Below are 22,018 nucleotides of genomic sequence, written 5' to 3'. Positions count from 1 at the left end.
TTTTCAAGCTGTATTAGCATAATGGTGAACGTATCAATTGTCGAGCAATGCTGCGGCTCTATGCTGTGTCTCTGCCAGCTAATAATGGGGCTGTGCGGCGAAGGTAGGGGCAATAGCGATGGTGTTCCCGCAAAGAGTATCTCCCTAATGCATTGTACAATCTTTGTTGTGTAATGAAATGCGCGAATGGACGAAAAACCGTCATTTTAGTAGCTTCTTGCAATTTGTTAGAAGAACGCGGACTCTGCTGCGATCAGCATTTTTTCCCATCCAGATTCCAAGGCGGATTAGCGCGTGGAGAACACATTTAAAACCGATTATTGAAAATTAATTACCCACCTTAGCTATTTGTTTTCAATTTATTAAAACCCAGGGAGAGATTTAAAGAAAGCTCAAGCTGATTTTAAGATGAAGAAGAGCAAAAAAAAACCCAACATGGAATCTCACATTCGCTTCAGTGGCTTTTTTTCACCACCTCCGTTCCGTTTGCTCTTAAATTTTCAATTGCATAAGACGATGTGATCATCTTTAACCGCAATTTAGATAAACCACAGCATGTTGCTGACTTTTTTCCTTTCATGGTGATTTTTCGGTTAAAATTGAGCAAAAGAGTTAATATTTATTTAACTGCGGTCACCCAGGAAATATTTAAAGGTAATTTTACGAGACATTTGAATTTGTTACGTTTTGAAGAAATTTTTTCATTATTTGTAACTATTTCCCACAATCAAAAATAATTTTGATTTGCCGAACAGCCTTGCTTTCAAAGCAATGTGCTCAAGATGTTTCGAAATTTTCACAACGTTCGATCAGTTCTTAAGTAAAATTCTTGAAATTTTGCATAAGAAGACTTTTTTATTATCAGATCTTTTTCCTTTTTTTTCAAGAAAATAATTTTTTTATGTTATTTTTATGCACTCAAGTTTTGCGTTTTTTGGGTCATACGTTGACCCAAACGTAAAACATTTTATTTTAAAAAAAAAATTAAGAATTTAATGAATTTTCCAAGTAAGAAATGCATCAAATTCACGCAATTGAGACTAAAGAAGATCTTCTGATTGACGTCATCTAAAAGCATCCACAGAATAAATATCGTGATAAAAAGCGCATGTTTCAATGTTTCACGCTGACGCGAAAGGGTTAATAAGGTCAGAAGCTCATTGTATCGATAATTGTTTTAATGATGATTGCTTCTCAGAAGGAATATAAAAAAAATATAGCGAAGCATTACTTTGTACATAATCATTGTTTTTCTTTAAATACATTTTTAAAGTCTTTAATTTTATTTAAAAAACAAGAAGATTCTATGAAAAATCTTCTTGATTTCTGACTACGCTCTCGCTGTTTTAACGATTCTTTTTAAAAAAAAATTATTCAATAGAATTCTCAATATTACAAAACATATATTAAGATTTAAATAAATTGCATAAAAAATGTTGAAAAATGAGGCTGGAAAGCATGGGTAGGAAATCAATCGTCACAAAATGGAACATTACACCCTGTGTGCCTGCTTGTGTCTTCTCCTTCACTTTGGCAAATGTGCGGGATCTCTTGTGCTCGGGATAAGCTCAACATTTTTGAATCATTGTCCGATGGTAGCGAGTGATAATGGGGCACATTTTTTACTTAACCCTCCTCTTTCTTCAGCCCATCTCTTTGAGGCTTTCAACAAATGAGATCTTCTACCGCGATAGTTGGGCTCCGTATCTCGGTCACATAAACGAAAAAAAAAATGGTTGCCGCCACGGAGGACACAAAACACATTGGTGAAGGATAATAAATTTTCCCTGTGCCTTCGTGAGTCGTAATTTAAAGCAAAACGGGGACACCATGATGAGTCCCAAATGCTCCTGTCCATTCTTAATGAATGCACACGATGTGTCCTTAAAAAACACGTGAAAAAAACCAAACTCTAAAGAAATTCATTTCTTGAAAGAATTCCTCAGCGTTGAAATGAGTAATGGAGTGAAATTTGAAGATTGGAATATTATTCCGAAACTTCAACTCTTTCAAAGAACTTTTAAAGATGCTTCTGATAGGGATCTTCCACCATGAGAGGTATGGTTAAACGATGTAAGCAAGCAGCTCTGCCAGGGTCAGTGGCATGGCTGCGGATATTTGATCCCCAAGATGATTTTTTTATCGTCGTATTTTCTCCACCACGAAATCGCTGAAGATTTTGTAGAATAAATAGCCATTTAGCAAATGAGTGGAAATTGGTGGAGTTAATTAATAAAATAAGCATTGGAAATAGGGTTTAATTGACCCGTGAAATTGCCCATTTTAAACTTCCACTATGAAGCTATGAGGTTGATTTATTGATTTTGATTTATTTCAGCAAACAAAACGGATGAATGATTTTTAACGCATTCACTTCTTTTTTCGGCACGTGTTTCCATTTTTTGGGGCGCTTTTTTTTACAGATTTTCTGTTCACACGAGAATTAAAATTTAAATTAATTGCCAAGGAGTTTATACGCTTCTACATGAGAAAATTTAAAAAAAAATCAAATTATTTCTGAAATTATCATGAAAATTATGTCTTTTTCTTGACAAAAACTTTCCAATCACTGATTTTACAAAATTTTATCACTACCTACAGCGTAAACCACCCCCCCCCCTGGAAAATCAATTGAAATTCATATACGTGGAATTGTTCTTTCTCCGTGCATCCACCGTATCCCATTTTTCTCCAAAATCATTTCAGCTTCATTCAATATTGGAGATTTCAATCATATGCAGAAGTGTGTCTATTCCGGGATGTGTGTGTCATTGCAAGAATAGAGCCCCTGATGAACAACATTGCTCTCTTCTCATGTACTATGTGTGGAATGGAGTAGCGAGGATGCTACAGGAGGAAAATTGTCATGCAGTACATGCGGTGTGTCTTTTTTTTCCACAAAGAAATTGTTGTTCCCATCGCGCACAATGTAATTTTTGAAGAGCCCGTGAGTGGTGTGTCTATTTTTCAGTGAAGATCCCACACTCACCATGGTAATCCATCCTCCCCATCTCATCCAACTTGCAATATTACTTTATTTTATTATGGGGCATCTCAACTCCTCTCTTGTGTAGCCTGCGACGACGTGTGTGTATGACAAAACCCCGAGAGTTGAGACATTCATGCGGTGCCGGGCTTGTGGTGAATAAGAAGTACCACTCTTGGAATTTTCGTCCAATTTTTGAAAAGTAAATCTTGTGCCGCGCATACCAATGAGATGTAAAAAGTGACAAAAATGTATTTTTCCCTTTTATACAATCCCAAAAGGAGAAAATAAAGTTTGCGCGACATACAGCTCACATGCAGCCGCCGCACGAATGAACATATCCATCTCGTGGAGGACTGATGGTGGCTGGAAGCAGAAATAAGTGAGAATGACGAAGAAGTATGATCGAAGAGGTTTAAAACAACGGAGGGAACATTCCCTTTTTATTTTGACAAATTTTGTTTAAATAAAAATAAATAAAACAGCATTGATTCTTTTGAGAATTATCAGTTAATTTTAAGGTTTAAATTGCGAATAAATTATTGTAGCGATGATGTTGTCAATTTGCCTAATTTAAGACAATAACCTTCTTATTAAATAAGAATAAAAAGAAATCACCAATTCAAAAGTCTCATTTGAAAAGAAAAAAAAACTATTTATTACTGTTTCTAAAGAAATTATTTGTGTGAAGAGGGTTTAAAATCAATAGAAAAGATTTTTCCAAAGTTCAGTCAAGAAATAAAATTTGTAACGTTCAATTTAAAAAAAATCATTAATTTAATATAAAGAAAAAATCCCAGAATTTTCCAGCGGCGTTAGAAGTGATTTCCTGTCTTTGAGAATCAATATCAGGCTAGTTTGTCTCCGTGAATTTATGATATTTAGCAGGAGTTGTTTGGCATCAACGGCGCCTCATTCGAACCGGAGAGATTTCTTAAATTATCTCAATTTCTCATTAAAGGTACAATCACTCAGCTCATACACGCTCAAGCATTCCATCAGTCACGCACGCAGTCACACTAATCTTTCTGTTGTACATTCATTCAAAAATACGTGGAAAGATGTGTGCGTTAGACACTAGAGTTGGTCGTGCCTGAAATCGCTGTGGGATATATTCAACGACTGTACTGGAAATAAAGCTTATTTCCTCTCAGAAAGTTCTTTTGACGATCCCTCTGAAGTTCCTCCAAGTGACCGTGGAGAAGAAATTCTGAAATTTCAACTAGGAGAAAAACTTTTCTTCTTTTCCTGCACAAATTGGTTGGCCTGGTGATAGCGGATAGTGGAAGTGCGCGTTACACTGCTGTGCTGTGAAACGGGGACTGATCAATTCTTCTGATTTACCTGGATAAGCTGCCTAACAACCTACGAGGGCTGAATTGGGTGGGTGACCAATTAGTTGGCACCCACCTTAGCCGGTAAGTTCTTCTTGAGCCACAATAAAAGCGTCAGAACCTGTGCTGCTGGGAAAACTCATTGTTTCAGAGTGCTTCGCTTGAGCAACGAGAATTTTTCCCTAAGAGATTTCCAATGAGTAAAATCAGCATGGAGCCATAAAGCAGATCGGAGAAATAAGAAATGAGAAAAAATGAACTTAAACTTTATAATGAGGTCAGTTTTGACGGCTTAGCTGAGGATTATGTTGGAGACGGGGAAAACTAGGAAAAGCAGCCAAAGGAAATAAAGGGCACTCCTTTTATGCTATACAGCGACGTTTCGGCAAAATACATTTGCCATTTTTAGGCTATGTTCAATTACAAACAAAATTTACGTAAGAAACAATATGAGTGCCTTTTCTTTAGCTGCTTTCCCAATTTTTTCCCGTCTTTAGCTTTAGAACTCTGGATATTTAGAATAAGAAAAATAATTGTTTAACCTTAAAAAAATTTCTGAAAAAAGTACATTTAAAAAATGATTTTCTTTTCTTGTTAAATTACAATGCTCCCTCCATGTTGTTATGCTCCCTGGGAGTGACGAAGAGATGAAGAGCGGTGATCGCACCACATTCTGTTTCGCATTTCTTCTTTGGAGCCCAACAGTGTGAAGAAAAAGAGGCCCAACTATGAGAGGCGATCAATTTATCGATGCTCAGCTGCACCAATTATTCCAATAAGCGTAGAAAATGGCATTAATGGGGCCAATGGACACCCGATGGCCACTAAATCTCTCTCATCCAGCACCATTGAACCCATTTGGTGGAGAAAATGTGTAACACCACCAATAAAAATTGGGCGATTTTAAGTCACAGAGAGCACACGGAGCTCTGCAATGATGACTGTGGAGTTCCCCAGAAGTACAAAAAAATCATCTGCGGCATTTTAATGTGCGCGCCTTCTAGCCCCCCCGAAAACTCACGTATAGGCACCCAACGAGGCGCTCAATAAAAATGGACAAGCTGTTGGGAATACTAGGAGTGTAATTATGCTAACACAACAGAGCAACAGCCTGATTCTGATGGATTTATACGCATTCATACGTTTCGTTATAAATCCCATAATTTATGTGGCGATTATCAAGACGTGCAATTACTATTTATGTAGAGACTGTGGTGATGTACCTACTCTATAAAGTGAGGCGAAAAGAGCTCCACAAAACTTACACTTGAGCCAAATATTTTCTTCTCTTGTTGTGCTCTCATTGCTTGAGTTTTGTTCCCGAGCTACATACCTACATATATAACTAACGCGCTTGGTGAGCTGTGAACCAATGTGGCCGCAATGGTGGGAAGAGTTCGTTGAAAGTAGAACAATCAGAAAAATGAAAGCAAAAATTTATTAGAAAAAGTATTCTGAAATAAACTATTCTTTAGCAGGGAATTATATAAAAAGAATATTGAAAAAAAAGCTTCGAGAATATTTTCTTAAGAATAAATCATATCTAGGAAAAAATTGTCACCATTTGGCATTAGTACTAGAACACTAAAAAACATTCTTGTACACAATTAATCCTTACAGCGATGCTCCGCAATAAATAATTTTTCCAAGGGGTAATTATCTGAACGAAAATATTTGAATTATTCGTCAAGATTCGGATTATTTGTTAAGAAGATTCGAATTATTCGTCAAGATACATTTTATTCGTCGAGATTAGAACTATTCGTTAAGATTCATATTATTCGTCAAAGTTCTGATTATTCCTCGAAATTAGAATATTCATCAATATTCGGATTATTTGTTAAGATATTATTTGTTAAGAAGATTCGAATTATTGTCAGGATACGTTTTATTCGTCGAGATTAGAACTATTCGTTAAGATTCATATTATTCGTCAAAGTTCGGATTATTCCTCGAAATTAGAATATTCATCAATATTCGGAATATTTGTTAAGAAGATTCGAATTATTCGTCAAGATACATTTTATTCGACGAGATTAGAACAATTCGTTAAGATTCATATTATTCGTCAAAGTTCGGATTATTTCTCGAAATTAGAATATTCATCAATATTCGGATTATTTGTTAAGAAGATTCGAATTATACGTCAAGAAATTTCAGTCTATTCGTAAAATTTCTGATTTTTGTTCAAGAACATTCAAAGTCTTTGTCAAAATTCGGATTATTTATCAAGAAGATTAGAACTAATTTTATTATATTCGCCAGATTCAAATTATTTGTTAACAGTCTGATTATTCGTCAAAATTCGGACGATTCGCTAAAATATTCCAAATATTCGCCAAATAAACACCCCTTGCATTTTTTTTCAAGTCATCACGGAAAAGTCTTAATACCAAATGAAAATGAAAACTTACTGTTGTACTGCGAAGCGCAGCTTTAGTTTGAAAAAGCAATGCTCAAAATGTCAACGGGGTTCATTCCATAAAATACCCTCTTGGACATTTGGCTTCCATCCAGATTTTTAAGTGGATCCATTTTCTCTCTTAATGAAAAAAACTTGTCTCTCTTTTCTCTTAAATTATATGAAAAACAGCGAGCAACTATGTGTGTTATGACGTAAAAGGGTAGTTCTGCTGAACAACCCCCTTCATTTGCTGGTAAATTGATGCATCCTTTGGGGAGAAAGAGTAAGGAATTTCTCTTTCTCTTCTTTTTTTTGTTGTTGTAAAATTTCTAGGAAGTCAAATGCCAGCTGAAAGTGATAAAACCACCCCTAATTCTCTTACTCACGTGGCATAATGCCATCATCAATATTTTATATGATGCTGGGGATGGGATGTAACCACAACATGAGCTGTATGAAGCCTCCATCTGTAGCACTACCTACCTACCCCTATGTGCTCAACAAGGGGAGAATTTTTGGCTGGAATTTCTTCTAAAATACAAAATAACATTGCCACACACACCATTTTCCACATTTCCCACAAGAAGAGCGCCTCCCTCAAAAATAGGAGAGAAGGCACATGCTATAACACCCCCTCCCCCTTTCCCCCACACGTGCACAATTTGACGTCGAGGCACATTGTGAGAGTTTCTATGAGCTCTTGTTTGCTCCCCATTTCAGCCACCCTACAAACAACAAATTGTAACTATGGCTGTGTAATGATGGTGTGGGATATGCAATATAATATGTGCAAGGGAAAGCTCCCTTGTGTATGTAAGTGTTCAGTAACAAACCCACCCCCCAAAAGGGGGATATATATTCCGTGCAAATTGTGTACTGTGTGTGTTAACAAATATAGCGCCAGTACATTCGCATTGTTTAGCTGCTTCAAATGAGATTTCCAGAGAAATTTTGGGCTTGGTCTCATAGAATGTGAAAATCTATATAGTAGGAAGCAATGGACGATTTTGCAAATGATATAAAACAGAATTTGCTATATAGGCGAAAGGTAGATGAGGTGGGGGCGTGCATTTAACAATTGGAGCACATAGTGTCGAAAGGAGTTAAGATTGAATTTTCCCCAACACTGAGAATGGCTTTTGGATAATTGGGTTTCAAATTGTTGACAAAATTTCAGCACCAGCTCAATGATACTCTTTCGCTTTTGTTTCACATCATCCAACTCTCAAGCTTTCAGCAGGGAGGTTTTATGCTGAATTTTCGCATGAAAACAAGTTTCCATTTCAACCGAATGTTGTATGAAATACAAAACCCAGTGCAATGTTTTTGTATTTTGCCAAATTTTCAGTGTAAAATACGAATTAATGTTGAATTATCCAATTTCCTTTGAATGCAATACAATGCATTTCATCTAAAATTTAAAACAAAATTCATTCGAATAATAGTATAGAATTTTGAGGATAGTTGGATATATTTTTCAAAATTATTAGTTTTGCGCAATGATTGTGTTTTCAATTGTCAATTGAATATTGAAAATATGAATTAATCCCGATATCGCTAAATAAATATATGTATACGGATATAATGAGATATAAAATTTATTTTTTAAACTTATAAATCTGTTGAAGTTATAAAAATTTAATTATCAGTCTTCAGTTTTTCAGTTTTTTATAACCCTTTCGCGCTCATCGTGTCACGCTGAAATGAGCGAGAAATATTGTATTTATTTGAAAATTTAAATTCAAATTAATTCAATTATTTTTGAAAGTAGAAAACAATATCGAGGAAATGCTCAACTAAGAAAAATCATAATTTTTCGTGAGACTTGAATCGTTTCCAAACTGAATTTGATAACAAAATTTATAAAGGAGTTCATTCACTGATATATAAAAAAAAATTCTCATTTAACGATCAATTGAGAAACGTTTAATGTTGCTGAGCATCATAAAAGAACAATAAATAACCAAAGAAATTTCCCATTTCCCATATACTGGAATAAGCTGGAAAAAATTCTACAAAGATCTTCTTAAAAATACAAAGAATGACGTCACTTTTGTGTTTTTGTCTCCAAATGAATGAAGAATGAAAAATATCTTTTTCAAACTCACCGATGAAATACCAGCGTGAATGTTTCACGCATTGAAATGGATAAAAAATGCAATGCATTTTCCAAGCATGAAACATTCGCGCTGATGTTTCAACGCTGTGTTTTTCGACAGTGTATTTTTGAAACACTTTTCAATGTATTTTTTTTATTTCAGCCAATTCTCTCCCTATCCTATTCTTTTCATGAAATATTTAATTACTTATTCTTTATTGTGTTCTTCAGAACTTTATGCTGCGCATTGAAACATAATTTCCTCTTATTTTAAATTCTTTTTCTGTCTACTGCATTTTTAGGTGGATTGTCCCAATGAGTTTTTTAGCTCATTGAAAGTAAAAATAAGCAGAGAAAATTGTCTTAATTTTCTGACAACTTCAACAGAGAAACAAGTAAAAAAAATCCATCGTAAAAGATTCTTATCGAGATTCTTTTCTCATGGGAAGATATTCGTCTTTGAGAAAGAAAAGAAATACATATATAAAGGTATTTATTGGATTACCACCAATAAGGAATAATGGAATTTGTCTTAATTGACCCCAAAAGAAAAACATTCCATGGAAGAAGAAGAAATCTAAGGCAAAATGGGAACAAATCTCGGTATCGTGACTAATATGTAGGAAAATAGGATTGTGTTGGGAGGGGGATTTTGTGAAGCGGATATGGTCAGAAAGGCTACGTCCGGGCGGAAAGGTGTTAAGACGGAAGGATGGAAGGTGCTCGGCTGTGAAAAATATTCCCGCCGCACAGATTGCCATCGGAAATGATGGCGAATGGGAAGCGACTCTTGTGGAACTATCTGTTGGTAATCGATTAAATTTTGATTGCGACGTCAGATAAATCTTTATGTATGGCGAAAAACTGCAAAACGTGTATAATTACTTAAATATTTACGCGCTTTAGTCGTCTCTCTCACCTCTTCTTCGGTTCAACATGCTATGAAGACCTCGCAGTGCCTCTACCACAAGGGGGGAGGGTGGCGTACAAAAAGGGGTCCAACACTGTTCTGTGGCATGTGCAAAAAAAACGAGTGCGCGGCAACTTCTGATAATGGATGCAATAATTTAGCAGGAAAATATGCAACTTCAGTGTTTCACGGAGAATCTCGGCAGCCAGATGAAAATGCTCCGGGGATTTATGTATGTGGGGATTAAATCCCGATAATTATTGGCTTTGTACATTTGCTATTTATATATTATTTTAGACAACTTCACCGAGTGGTGTGAAAACTTTTGCACACTGTAAGTGAAGTGTAATTAAAATTTAATTTTGTGCCATGCCTTGAAAATGCCACCATAGTTGCTTGCAATTGGGAAAATTCTATTAAGAATGGATGGTTTTCATGAAAGGCTTTGGGGCAAAAGAAAGCAAAAGAATAGTAGGGGAACTTGGGGTAAAATGGTGTATTTTTGTGAGATAATTTTTCTTGAGTTCCGTGGAAATATTTGAGTTATCCCATGCAAATATCTTATATATCTTACTATCTTATAGCGAATTTTCCGGGCTATAACTTTGTCTCAGAGGTCTTAGACGATTTCTCTTTAACTTAGCGGGAAAATGCATTTTCAGGCCATTTTTGGAACCCTTGCACTCTCACCATTTTGCCCCAGTTACCTCTATTTGTGGAAAATTAAATTTCTTTGCATTCATTGAAACAAAAATTGAAAATAAATTAAAACTTTTCCAGAACGTCTTGGTTCCTGAAAATATTCATAATTAGATTTGTTCTAAATTCAAATAAATTGTAAGATTTTCTCTATATATTGTGCATAATATCCTTTCTACCAATACTATGTTGTCACATGTTTTAGCACGTTTATTGTTGTGGAAATTATGTTCCCATTATACCTTAGTTTATATTCAAAACGTGCTTTTCTTAACTATTGCATTAACCTACATTGCAAAACATTAAGATAACTGCACAAGAATTGCGCCACAGTGTGGCTTTAGCCATTTTCCAGCCGCCCCAAAATTCGCGCCATTTAATTTGTCGTATTACAGCGGCTTACGTAATACCATAAATGATGAATTTGTTTTACCAATAAATTAATTTAATCTCCAAAGCTTTACAGCATTGAGGGGGAAGATAACTGCATTAGACATGACTGTGGCTTCTGGTAATGATCAAAGTTAGGTCTAATGTTGCGTCTTCTCAGTTGCAACCATAAAGCACATCAAGAACAGTTTTCTTTATATAAATGCGAATTATAGGGGTTGCATGGTGCGGAATATCTCTCACTGCCGCCAAATGTAAACTTCCCGCCAGAGCTATATATGGGGGTGTGGAGCTTTTGTCTTCCGCTGCCATTTCACATAACCCAACACGATTACTTGTGGTGGTGCTATTTAAATTTGCAGAAAATCACATTGTTTGAAATAAATACAATTTCACTATACTGTATGTGGTACATACAAAACGACATTTCAGCACACAGCAGCCCCTCTTATGCGGAAGACTTAGAAACTTCCAATAAAGCCCTGCTTGTTAGATACGTATGAATATTCTCTACTTGGTTTCACTATACAGTTAGAACTATATATGATGACATTCTATGCACAATGACACAGTTAAAGTTGGAAAATGTTTCAGAGATTTGAAATAGGGGATGCTTTTGTTCCTTCATCCACTGCACATTTTTGGATTATTTTGTTCATTTTGAATTTGAAAGTTTCTAAGTTTTATAATGAAAATGCGATAAATGAAAATTAATTTTGTCTCTCAAATATTTCTTAGAAGTAAACTAACTCTTTAAGATGAATTTTAGTTAAAAATATTTTAAAAAAATTGATTTTTTGAGCATCTTGTTTGTGCCTAAAAGATATATATATATATTTAAGAATAAGTATTACACAGGGGCCGTAGCCATAGAGTGTATAATAAATTACAAATTTTTCATAAAAATTACAATAAAAGAGGTACTTCCCAAATAAAGAAGAAACTTTGTCACCCATTAGGGGAACCAAATACAAATAAACTATGATATGTCTAATTTTTAAACAAATTATAGAAAACTTTGACAATTTTTTTTATAAAGAAAATTAGTGATTAAATGAAGAAATGCAGCTACTAAATAATTGTAAACTACAACCAAGTTTAGCTATAACTTCACTTTCATAAATTCAAATTCCATTACTCCTGGGACAAATCTTGTTTTTTGTCTCCAAAAATACAATTATGTCCCTTTAAAATTCATTCAACTATAGCTACTACATTTTTAGTGTGAAATTTAAGAAATTTAAATATCTTCTTCAATTAAAGTATTCAAGGCATTTTTGATTACTGTCCCTGTAGAAGGGATTTTTGAGATGTTACCGGTGCTAAGGTCAGCCTTAGCACCCAAAGATGTGCCTCCTAAGGAGACACTCGAAGGCTGTCCATCCTTTGATGATCCAGGTTGTGCTTCATCAGTTTCCATTCTATCCATTCTCAATGACTCTACGAACTCTATGGAGGGAAGTCCCACCCCGTTGACTCCGGCAGACTCTGGCTTGTCTTGTTCATAACCAGGAAAGACAGTCTTCCCAGCTCCACTAATTTGCTTCCTCAACTTTGTAGCCTTCGATTTTGCCACGGTTTCAGCAAAAGATAAATCCATGCTCCGAGTCCTCATGTACTCCTGTTTAGCCGCAAAATATGAGATCTTCTGTGTGACCTTTATCTTCATAATAGAAAATTCTTGCTTGAAAACTGTGCATTTCCTGGACCACGAGAGATGATCCTCCCCACAGTTCGCACACACATGTGGATGTACACATTCTCCTTCGTGCTCGTTATGCAAGCACTTTGCACAAATCTTCTTTGCCATACGACATTTATCCACAAAATGCCCGTACTTCTGGCATTTGAAGCATCTAGCTGGGTTGGGTATGAAGGTTTTCACCTTGAGAGGGTAATAAAACGCGTCAATGGATTCTGGCAACTTCGGCGAATCGAAGGTCACAATAAATGTGCCTGTGTCGATCATCTTTCCTCCCTCAACTTTCCTCTTGATTGCTTTAACATCAGATACATTGAATGCTTTAAGCTCCTCTTTTAGCTCTTCGAGAGGAATATACGTCCAATCGTAGCACGCAATTATCCCCTTGCTCTTGTTCATTGATGGGTGCCATGAAATTTTAACTGGTTTTCCAGCCAAATTCTTCAATTTGAGTAGCTTATCCGCTTGCTCATCCGACGCAATCTCAATAAGTAGCGATTTACCCTGCAACAGCGGTTGCAAACGCTTCACCTTCCCCACTAACTTGCTGATCTCTCTCTTCACCTTGAACACGGAGAGCGCTTTCATACTCTCACCATCATCACTTCTCTCAACAACCAAATATCGAGGGCTTTCACTCTCTTCTCCTCTCCCAAACACAAAAATGTTTCTATTCCTCTTACTCTTCTGACCACCAGAGTCCAATGGAGGGAATTCTGATTCCGTTATCAAATTCATCGTTCTTTTTCGGCCCGCGCCAATCGGCGCTGCCGCCATCTCACTGTCCTTTTCACTCTTTCAGATGAAAAAATTTGTCTCACTTAACAAAGGAAAAATTCAAGTCTCTTCAAAAAAGAAAATCTGTGAAAATCACTTCACACCTTTTTAAATGTTGATTTTAATCACTCCACAGATGTTGAAAAATTGTTCTGATTATAAAAAATCGAAAAAATCTCCTTTCTATCTATCCAATAAGCTCAAAATTAATTCAATATCAGAGAGAAAAATAGATGCGTCTATTCACTCTCGTGACTAATATGGAACTCATGCCTAAAAGAAATAATTACAAGTAATTGCCTTTGTTTCTTCATTTGAAAACTTTTGATCCTATTTGCAATGATCACTATACTCCCAACTAGACTAGACTAGATATAGGACAAAGTTGATAAACACAGCTAAATCCAGATTAAGTTTCTCTCGTCAGGCTTAAGTTTTCTTAAACAAGGTTTTTTTAGGCAAGGAATATTTTTTGGTAAATTAGGTTTTAGGTTTTTAGGGTAGGCCTAAATTTTTTGGGCTACGCCTAATTTGTTTACAACCATGTTTTGGTTTTTTAGGCTAGAATTAAGTTTTTTTTTAAATTAGGCTTAAGTTTCCTTAGACATGGTTTGGTTTTCATAAGCTGAATTCAAGTTTTTTCAGCTAGTCCTAATTTTTAATGCAAATTCTTAGTTTTTTAGGCTAGGTGTAAGTTTTCTTAGACCAGGTTCGAGTTGTTTAAGGTGTGCATAAGATTTTAAGCTAGTCATAATTTTCTTATTCAAGAGTCTAGTTTTTTACCAGGCTAAAGATTTTTTTTTATGCTTTGCTTTAATTTCTTAAGCAATGTCTAAGTTTTGTAAGCTCTAAATCTAATTTTTATTGGCATTGTTTCAATTTTTATGCATAGTTTTTAAGCTAAGTTAAAGTCTTCTAACGTCTGGATTTTATAAGGTTTTAAGGTCAGAATCAGGTTGAATAAAAGCTGAATGATTTTTTTTAAAAGCTTTTCTCGAATTCAGATGCCCAAAGATCGTCAAAAGGCTGTCTTCGCGTACTTATTAATAAAATATAAGAAAAAAAAAACTTCCAATTCACTTTGACCTAATCTGAGCTTTAAAACCTAAATCCTTGTCTAAACCTGGCATAAGAAAAATAAAAGTTTAAATTAAGCCAGACTTCGTTCCATAAACTGGCATGTACCTACTATTTCATTTCACCATTATACATTTCACATTGCTCGGTGTTGTGAATTTTCCTTCAAAAAGTAGTTCAAAAATTAAATCAACAATGCAATTTTCGCATCGCATAGCTGCCACAAATGATGTTGAGAAAAGACGAAAATATTTTCGTGTTTTCATCTCACTGTCAGAAATTTAATTTGCTTCTGTTTCCCAGTAATTCCTTTTCTCTGCAGCACTACGTCATTTAATTTCTCCATCGTGACTTTCTCATCGTCGTCGTCGTTTTTTTTTTAATCTCAGAGTGGGAATGTGATAAAAAATGACAAATATCCATTTTCAACTTGACACTCCTGATGGCGGGATGGGCACCCCCGGTTTATCTCACTGAGAAGTGCATACATACACCGGGATGGGGGTGGGAAAAAATTCATTAGACAAGGATGGAAAAGTATGAGAGTTCCCGGGTAAACATTTGAGTGCCAAAGGGAGGGTATGTGGGCTGTGTGTGCAAATAGTAATTGCAAAAAATACTTCCAAGAAGTCTAATAATGCGCCAGAGCGTTGAGTTGGAAAAGTCAAGGAGGGTGGCAGAAGGAAGTGCTTGGAAAAATAATCTTGGAGTATGGGAAATTCCTTCTACTTAGAGCACAGCATATACACAATGAACTTCCCCACTCTATGTCCCAACGGGGAATGGGATGGAACAACCCCACTAGCGCAACAATTCCACCCCAAAATGGTGGAAAGGGAGTTAAGGCATAAATTTTCCAAAACATTTTCCACTTTCCCAGAGCGATTTTCTTTCACAGTTTCCCCCCACTCTACTACAAGTCCCTCCTGAAGGATTTTCTGCATCACAGCACCCACCATTGTAATTAGTCTATTGTGCGGCATTGAATGCAAAACAACTCCACTCAGCTTGTATTAGTTTTAATGAATAATTCATAATAATAAACACAAGTATATAGACATGAAAAGCTCAAGTTAAATTTCTTCGCGGGAGCTTTTCGCGTGAACATGATATTGCAAATGGGTAAGCTTATGTTTCATTATTATAATGTATCTGTTACACATTAATTAATATTCCCTTTTAAAAAATCACGAATATAAGCTAGTAGTTAATTTTAACTATATATTGTGGAAACAAAGGTTTGCTTACTGAGTGCATGGGGGGGATATATTTTCTCAAAGCTTCGCGAACTGTGCCCTCCTATTCTGCGCTCCTATGGGAAATGTTGCAAATTTTCATAATATATCTTGTTTGTCTGATGAAAAGCTTCAATGTTGCTTTTATTAACCCCGCAGACAGGAAAATAGTTAAATAAGCCTTCGCTTGTAAATATATTTTATACCACAAGAGGAATATTTCCCACAATTTTCCAGTTTTTTGCATAATGAAAAAGCAACTAAGGTGGAAAGAATTCTTTTTTTTTTTATTGTCTCGGGTTTCATCTGAAAGATGATTTCCCCGGGAAAGAATTCTGATAGAAATTTTTAAGTATATATTCAACCCTTTGGTGGCCATTGAATATGCGTGAAATATTTTATTATATTTTCCTCAATTTATATTATTTTAATTGTTTTTCCAAATTAAAAAATATTATGAGCTTAGTTATCTTCTAGAAATTCCCAAATTGTTCAGCAAAAAATCATTTTTCCATCCGTCTGTTTTCTATAAAAAAAATATATTTTTCAAATTTTTCTCTTTAGATTCTCATGGAAAATTAATAGCAAAAAAGTGGAAAAATCTTGTAAATCTGAGTAAATCTTGTTATCTGAGTTTTTTAAATTATTTTTTAAAGGTCTCTTTAGTGACTCTCTTTCAAAATAAAATGTGTTTTTGTTGTCTAAAGTCCTTGAGGACTTTCTAGAAGAAAACTGATGAAGCTCTAGCTATAGAAGATGTTTTCGATCGAATGTTTCAATTTGTTTTTACGTTTAATACGGATGCGAAAGGGTTAATATTAAAAAATATTTTCATATTTTTTTACTTAGAATACAATAGAATCAAAAATAGAATAGAATAAAATAATTTTTTTTTTATAATATTCATGAGATCATTTTGATTTACAAACGATCTTCAATTGATTTAATACAAGGGGTGTTTATCTGAATGCAATTATTCGGATCTTCGGAAATATTCGGAATATTGGCTAATATTCGGATGATTTGCCAGAGAAATCAAAATATTGATTTTTATACTCTAAAATGGCTTAGATTGAGAAATAGAAGCCTAAAAAAGTATTTATTTCAAACCTTATAAGAACTAAATTCAAATTGAATAGTAATTTCACCCCTAATCATGCTAAATTCAAATCTAAAAGAGCTTAAAATTGAAGCATAAAAATATTTTCCTACAACACGAAAAACATAAAAATATCTTTTAGGTATAAAAAGGCAAAGATTGAGGAATAAAAGCTTATATTCAAAAGAATCACAGCTAAGAATATACATATAATTTAAGCCTAGAAAGAACAAAAAGTAGTAAATTCAAGCCTAAAAGTATTTGGTTTTCAACCCTAAAAAGGCAATCTCAAATTTCAAAAAGTTTTAAAAAATATTACATAATTAATGTCTAAAAAAGACTAAAATTGAAGTTTAAAAAGTAGTTAATTCAAGCTAAAGAGTTGTAAATTCAAGTCAGAAAGTAGTAAATTTAACCCAAAAAAGGCTAAATTCAAGCCGATATTATATTTAGTTTTCAATCTCAAAATTTCAATAATCGAGGAACAAAACTTATTAAAAAAAACACATTAAAGCTTAAAAAAGAACTAAATTCTAACCGAAAAGTAGTAAATTCAACCTAAAAAAGACTAGATTCAAACCAAAATTTCCTAAATACGTTTTTTTGATTTTTTTCTCTTTTGAATTAATCGGTTTTTAGCAAAAGATGTTCATGTGAAGTCAAATAAATATTCAGATCTTCGGAAATATTCGAATAATTCCCTTAAAAAAACAAAATATTCGCCAGATAAACACCCCTTGATTTAATATAAATTTTATAGGGAAAATTTAAAATTTTTATAAAATATTTTACTTTAATTTGCATTTTAATATTTTAAACAATTTAATATATAAATGAAAATGAAATAATAAATAAGGAAAATAAAATAATAATAAAATAAAAATTTTAATATTTATAATTAATGTTCGTTTTTTGAGTTATTTTCTTTTTTTTTGCAAATTTGACTCAAATTTTGTTTCCACAATACTTTTTGTAGCTTATTAGAAAAAACTTCGGAAAATTTCCTTAATGTTTAACTTAAGCTTTTACCTTGAATAACAATGAAATCCTTTTTCGTATGCTTGATGAAGACATCTTCAACAGATCTGTTTATTAAAAACAAAGTTAAATAACATCATCATTTAAAATAGATTTTATTATGAAGGAAAATGTTGCAAATAGACTGTAAATACAAAATGTTTGGTAAATGACAAATATTATCAAAGAGAGGGAATTATAAATTGAATTTAGAAACCACATGAGCCACACACACATATTTAATTAAAGCCCTAGAATTTAGTGCGAAATTTAATACGAAATGGTAATTCGGTAATTTGAGGCTGGACGCAAATTTGAGACACCCCAGACACTCTTGGGGGGTAGTCATGCTCAATTTGCAAAAGGAATTTCTGGTCAATTGTGCCGAAGAAAAGGAATTGATTAAGAAAGTCTTATCCATTGACATTTAAGCCACCCTCCTTACTATATATATAATGTTCATATGTATGTGATTTCACTCAATAGAAATGAAACCTCTTCGTACCGAAATTATATTCAGGGGAGGGGAATGGGAATGGAAGCACCACAGTGTGCAAACGCGATGGTGTAGGAAATTGCGGGTAAAAGTGAGGGCGGGATGTGACTTTGACTTCTAGCATTGGGGTTTAGGGGTTAGAGACACGATGTGAGCATTTAGTATAACCCCACCCCGCTCACTCCGCAACCGCACATCCATTCGTATTTATTGGGATTTCGCATTTGGGAAGACTTGCTTATATGGGAATGAATTATGTTGGAGAGATAAACAGCCATGAGAGGCAGAGTTACGAATAATATTAGATAATTGGAATTCCGCCTGCCCAATTGGTAAATTATGTACAATGTCATTAACCCTTTATAGCCACCCTTTCCACCCTCTCTGCGCTCCTCATCGCATTTGCATGTGTTATACGCAGCACATTTCCACGGGAAAATTGTGCTGAGTTCAGGAGTATATATCTCCGTAGCATCATCCCCTATGTGTTTTCCATCAATGATGTGGTGTGGCATCAAATAAATGGGAGAGCAACCCCCACAAAGTAATTGAAATTACAGCAAAAGGAGAAGCTCACTGCGGGGGCGGGGGGCGGGTGAAACTAATTCGTAAGTAGTGTATACTAATGCACCGATTTATCAATCTCCAACTAATTGCTCAGAGTACAACCCATTGATTAACGTCACAGCGCTCCATCCATAATTTTGAATCTCATTTTCCTTTTCTTTTTTTTTTTGCTATCCTGCGGCAAAAGAGCTTTCCCACGCGTCAGAAGCACATTTTAGCTAATTGCAATACGGACGATATTGGAATCTTGATTGGAATTCAATGAGATGAATTCACCCCTAAGGAAGGAAATTCAAACATTCTACATAGTACATACATAGTAGTGTATACCTACTATCAAACTATAATGTATAGATGGAAAAAAAAACTTTTCTTCAAGACAATTTTGATAATAGTTTGTGAATAGGGATGGATTTAGGGGATTAAAAATTATTTATAAAATTAATTTCTTCTTTTCGTACTTATCAAGTCCTGCTTCCTCCTACATACTTCTTAAATTTTGAATAAAAAAAATTCTTGAGAGCAATGAAAGTATTTAATTGGTCGCGAAAACTAATTCATGGAAATCCATAATTAAAAATGACAAATTTATCAAAGAAAAAATGCAATAAAATTATTTTTTTTTATTTGAATAACGCTCAAAGGAAAATTTTTACACCATTGTACATAATTTCCTTTTTATATCAAAAAATGAGAATATTTCCGAGAATTTGTGCATCAAAGAAAATTTGAATGAAAATTTTAATAATCTTGCATTGAACTTGAATTCTGTAAGAGCTTCTACATTATAATTTAAATGCTTCAAATTAAAAAATATTAATTTCATTTTGGAGCTTATTTTTTTTCATTGTACAAATATGTGAATGTCAGTTGCAAAGAAAAATCAATTTGCTCGGGATCTCAATGAAATATCAATAGAGAAAGGTGTGTGGAGTTTGTCAGGAAATGAATTTTCCTTGGAAAAATATTCTATGTCTTTCTCCCTCTCAGTACTGATATGTTTCCCCCTATATATAGGTACATATTTATGTTATATATTTTTTAACAATCCCTCTTGTTCATGGGAGTTTTCTATGGATTTTTTTGTTATTTGATATAATGGGGAGAAGAGATTGAAAATTAATTTATGGCGCTGTATGGAAAAGTTTGTATTTTGCGGTGTTATTGTTGACATTTCATGCTAAAGCGGAATAATGTGGAGATTATTGGGAAAAGTGTTCACATGTTTTCACAAAATTTGCAGATTATTGAGGGGGAGTATATTGAATCTCTTTTTTATGTGTACACTGTTGGTTCGTCTTCTGCCTCGCGGAGTAAACATAAACTTCCCATAGCAATATTTCATGCTCGCACCACCCACAACACACACGTCTTCCTGATCCATAAGTACTCATATGTAGGCTATCTTCTTCCCCATCCCACGCGAAGGCTACATATAGCATTGCTGTATATAGCAAGAAGAAAAATCTCTGAATGGAAATTTCAAGCAGGGCGTGAGAGTTTAATAATTTCGGCGATAAACAATTTTTTCTGCCCTCGCCATTCACGAAAAGAAATTTCATTGCATTTCGGTTGAGCTCAAAAAAGGCGCAGATAAGCTCATTTTACACTTTTTTCTACCACTTTCAAACCCTTAAATCAATGAAATCCACAGCACGCGGGCAATGAGATATAATCCTCTGGAAAGCTCTCAACACTGAGCTTTTACTTTAATCCTTCAAGTGGATCTTATCCATTCACATGTCACTCATTGGGGCTAATTAATCAAATGACTAATCAGCAAATTAGGTGACTAATTTCATCCAAAGCGCACCCTATACCCTAATTAGGTGAATGGTCACACGGTATGGTTCGCTTTAAATGGACTTGCGATTCACAACCCCCAATTAACTTTTTTTTTCTCCCCCACAAAAGTAACTTTTTCTGCCCTCAGAGTTGATTTAAATACACCCACAGGCAAACCACATGTCACGACGATGCTACGTTATGAGGGATTATTGTGGGAAAAATACGGAGGTATTTTTGAAAAATTAAATTAACCCATTAACGTTTAAAATTTATTTTGGGATTTATTTTTTATTAAGAAAATTAACTTCTGAGTACGAATAAGAAGTTTTTGATTTCTTTTTCTTTACGTTCTTTACCCAGCTCAAGGGAGTTTATCTGTTAAATATTTTGGTGTTTTTGGCGAATATATAATCCGAATATTTCCGATGATTTGAATATTTTAATTCACATCTCGAAATCGAAATCGGAAAATGAATTTTCTAGTGTTTACCTTTCGGCTTGAATTTATTATTTTTAGGCTTGAATTTAGTTATTTCTCAACTTGAATTTTACTAATTTTTAGATTTAAAACTACTTTTCGGATCAAATTTACACCTTTTTTTGGATTTAAATTAAATATTTTTTAGGCTTTTTCTTCTCAAACTGAGCCATTTTAGGATCAAAATCAATATTTTGATTTCTTTGGAGAATCATCTGAATATTGGGCAATAAACCGAATATTTCCGAAGATCCGAACAATTCATTTCGACTGTAAAGAAATTAATTGGTCGAATCAAAAAAATATGTCTTGATAGGTTGATCCTTTGGCTTTATACTGGTGAAGAAAGCATCCAAAAACATTAACAAGAAGTATCTCTAAAAAAACATTTTCGTTTTGGGTCAGAGGGTATTACACATAAACGCGAAAGGGTTAATAAGTAAATTTTCATATAATTTACATGAAAAATGGGTTAAAAGTTTATCACAATAATTTAATCTCTTTTATTTAATAATTTCTTTTCTAATTTTATCAATTTCTCCATAAATAAATCTTCTTTGGAGAAAATTCTTGGGATTCTCATCCCAAAGACTTTCTATGAAATTGAAAAAGAATATCTCGTACAAATAATTGAAATGTCTTCTATATTTATTTTAAAAAAAACATGCATCCATTACACCCCGTACTGCATCTTCCCTTTACTATTATATTTGCTACTGCAATGAGGAATTTCTCATGAAAAGCACTTGAGCGTAATTTTGTCGTGGAAATGTGTAACAAAAGATGAAAGTTTCATGTTCATTATTATTAGTTGGTATACCACAATCGTGGCATACCAAGTATTGTAATCGTCGGAAAAACCGACTACCTCAGATCGGGCTCAAACTTGGTATGAGCACGTTTCAGACAACCCACATTCCAAAAATGGTGGTGGAAAATTTTTGATCCGGCCGGCCTGCCG

At 34.2% G+C, this 22,018-nt stretch overlaps 2 protein-coding genes across 2 annotated transcripts in view; both read right to left on the bottom strand.

Annotated features, from left to right (window-relative positions):
- The window catches only part of LOC129795731 (40S ribosomal protein S10b-like), a 575,051-nt gene that overhangs the window by 179,489 nt on the left and 373,544 nt on the right, over positions 1 to 22,018 (bottom strand). The gene's annotated exons all lie outside the window — the stretch shown is intronic.
- On the bottom strand, positions 11,683 to 13,562 carry LOC129795621 (uncharacterized). Its single transcript, XM_055837062.1, has one exon. It carries the CDS (start codon positions 13,298 to 13,300, stop codon positions 12,062 to 12,064), a length of 1,239 nt encoding a protein of 412 aa, XP_055693037.1. The 5' UTR covers positions 13,301 to 13,562; the 3' UTR covers positions 11,683 to 12,061.

This window comes from Lutzomyia longipalpis, chromosome 4 (assembly GCF_024334085.1).
Source record: "Lutzomyia longipalpis isolate SR_M1_2022 chromosome 4, ASM2433408v1".
Classification (NCBI taxonomy): Eukaryota; Metazoa; Arthropoda; class Insecta; order Diptera; family Psychodidae; genus Lutzomyia; species Lutzomyia longipalpis.
The sequence above is the reverse complement of the archived record's forward strand: the minus strand, read 5'-3'. Positions and strand labels throughout refer to the sequence as shown.

Coding starts and splice junctions, on each gene's coding strand:
- LOC129795621 (XM_055837062.1), bottom strand. CDS start 13,300: ATGGCGGCAGCGCCGATTGGCGCGGGCCGAAAAAGAACGATGAATTTG.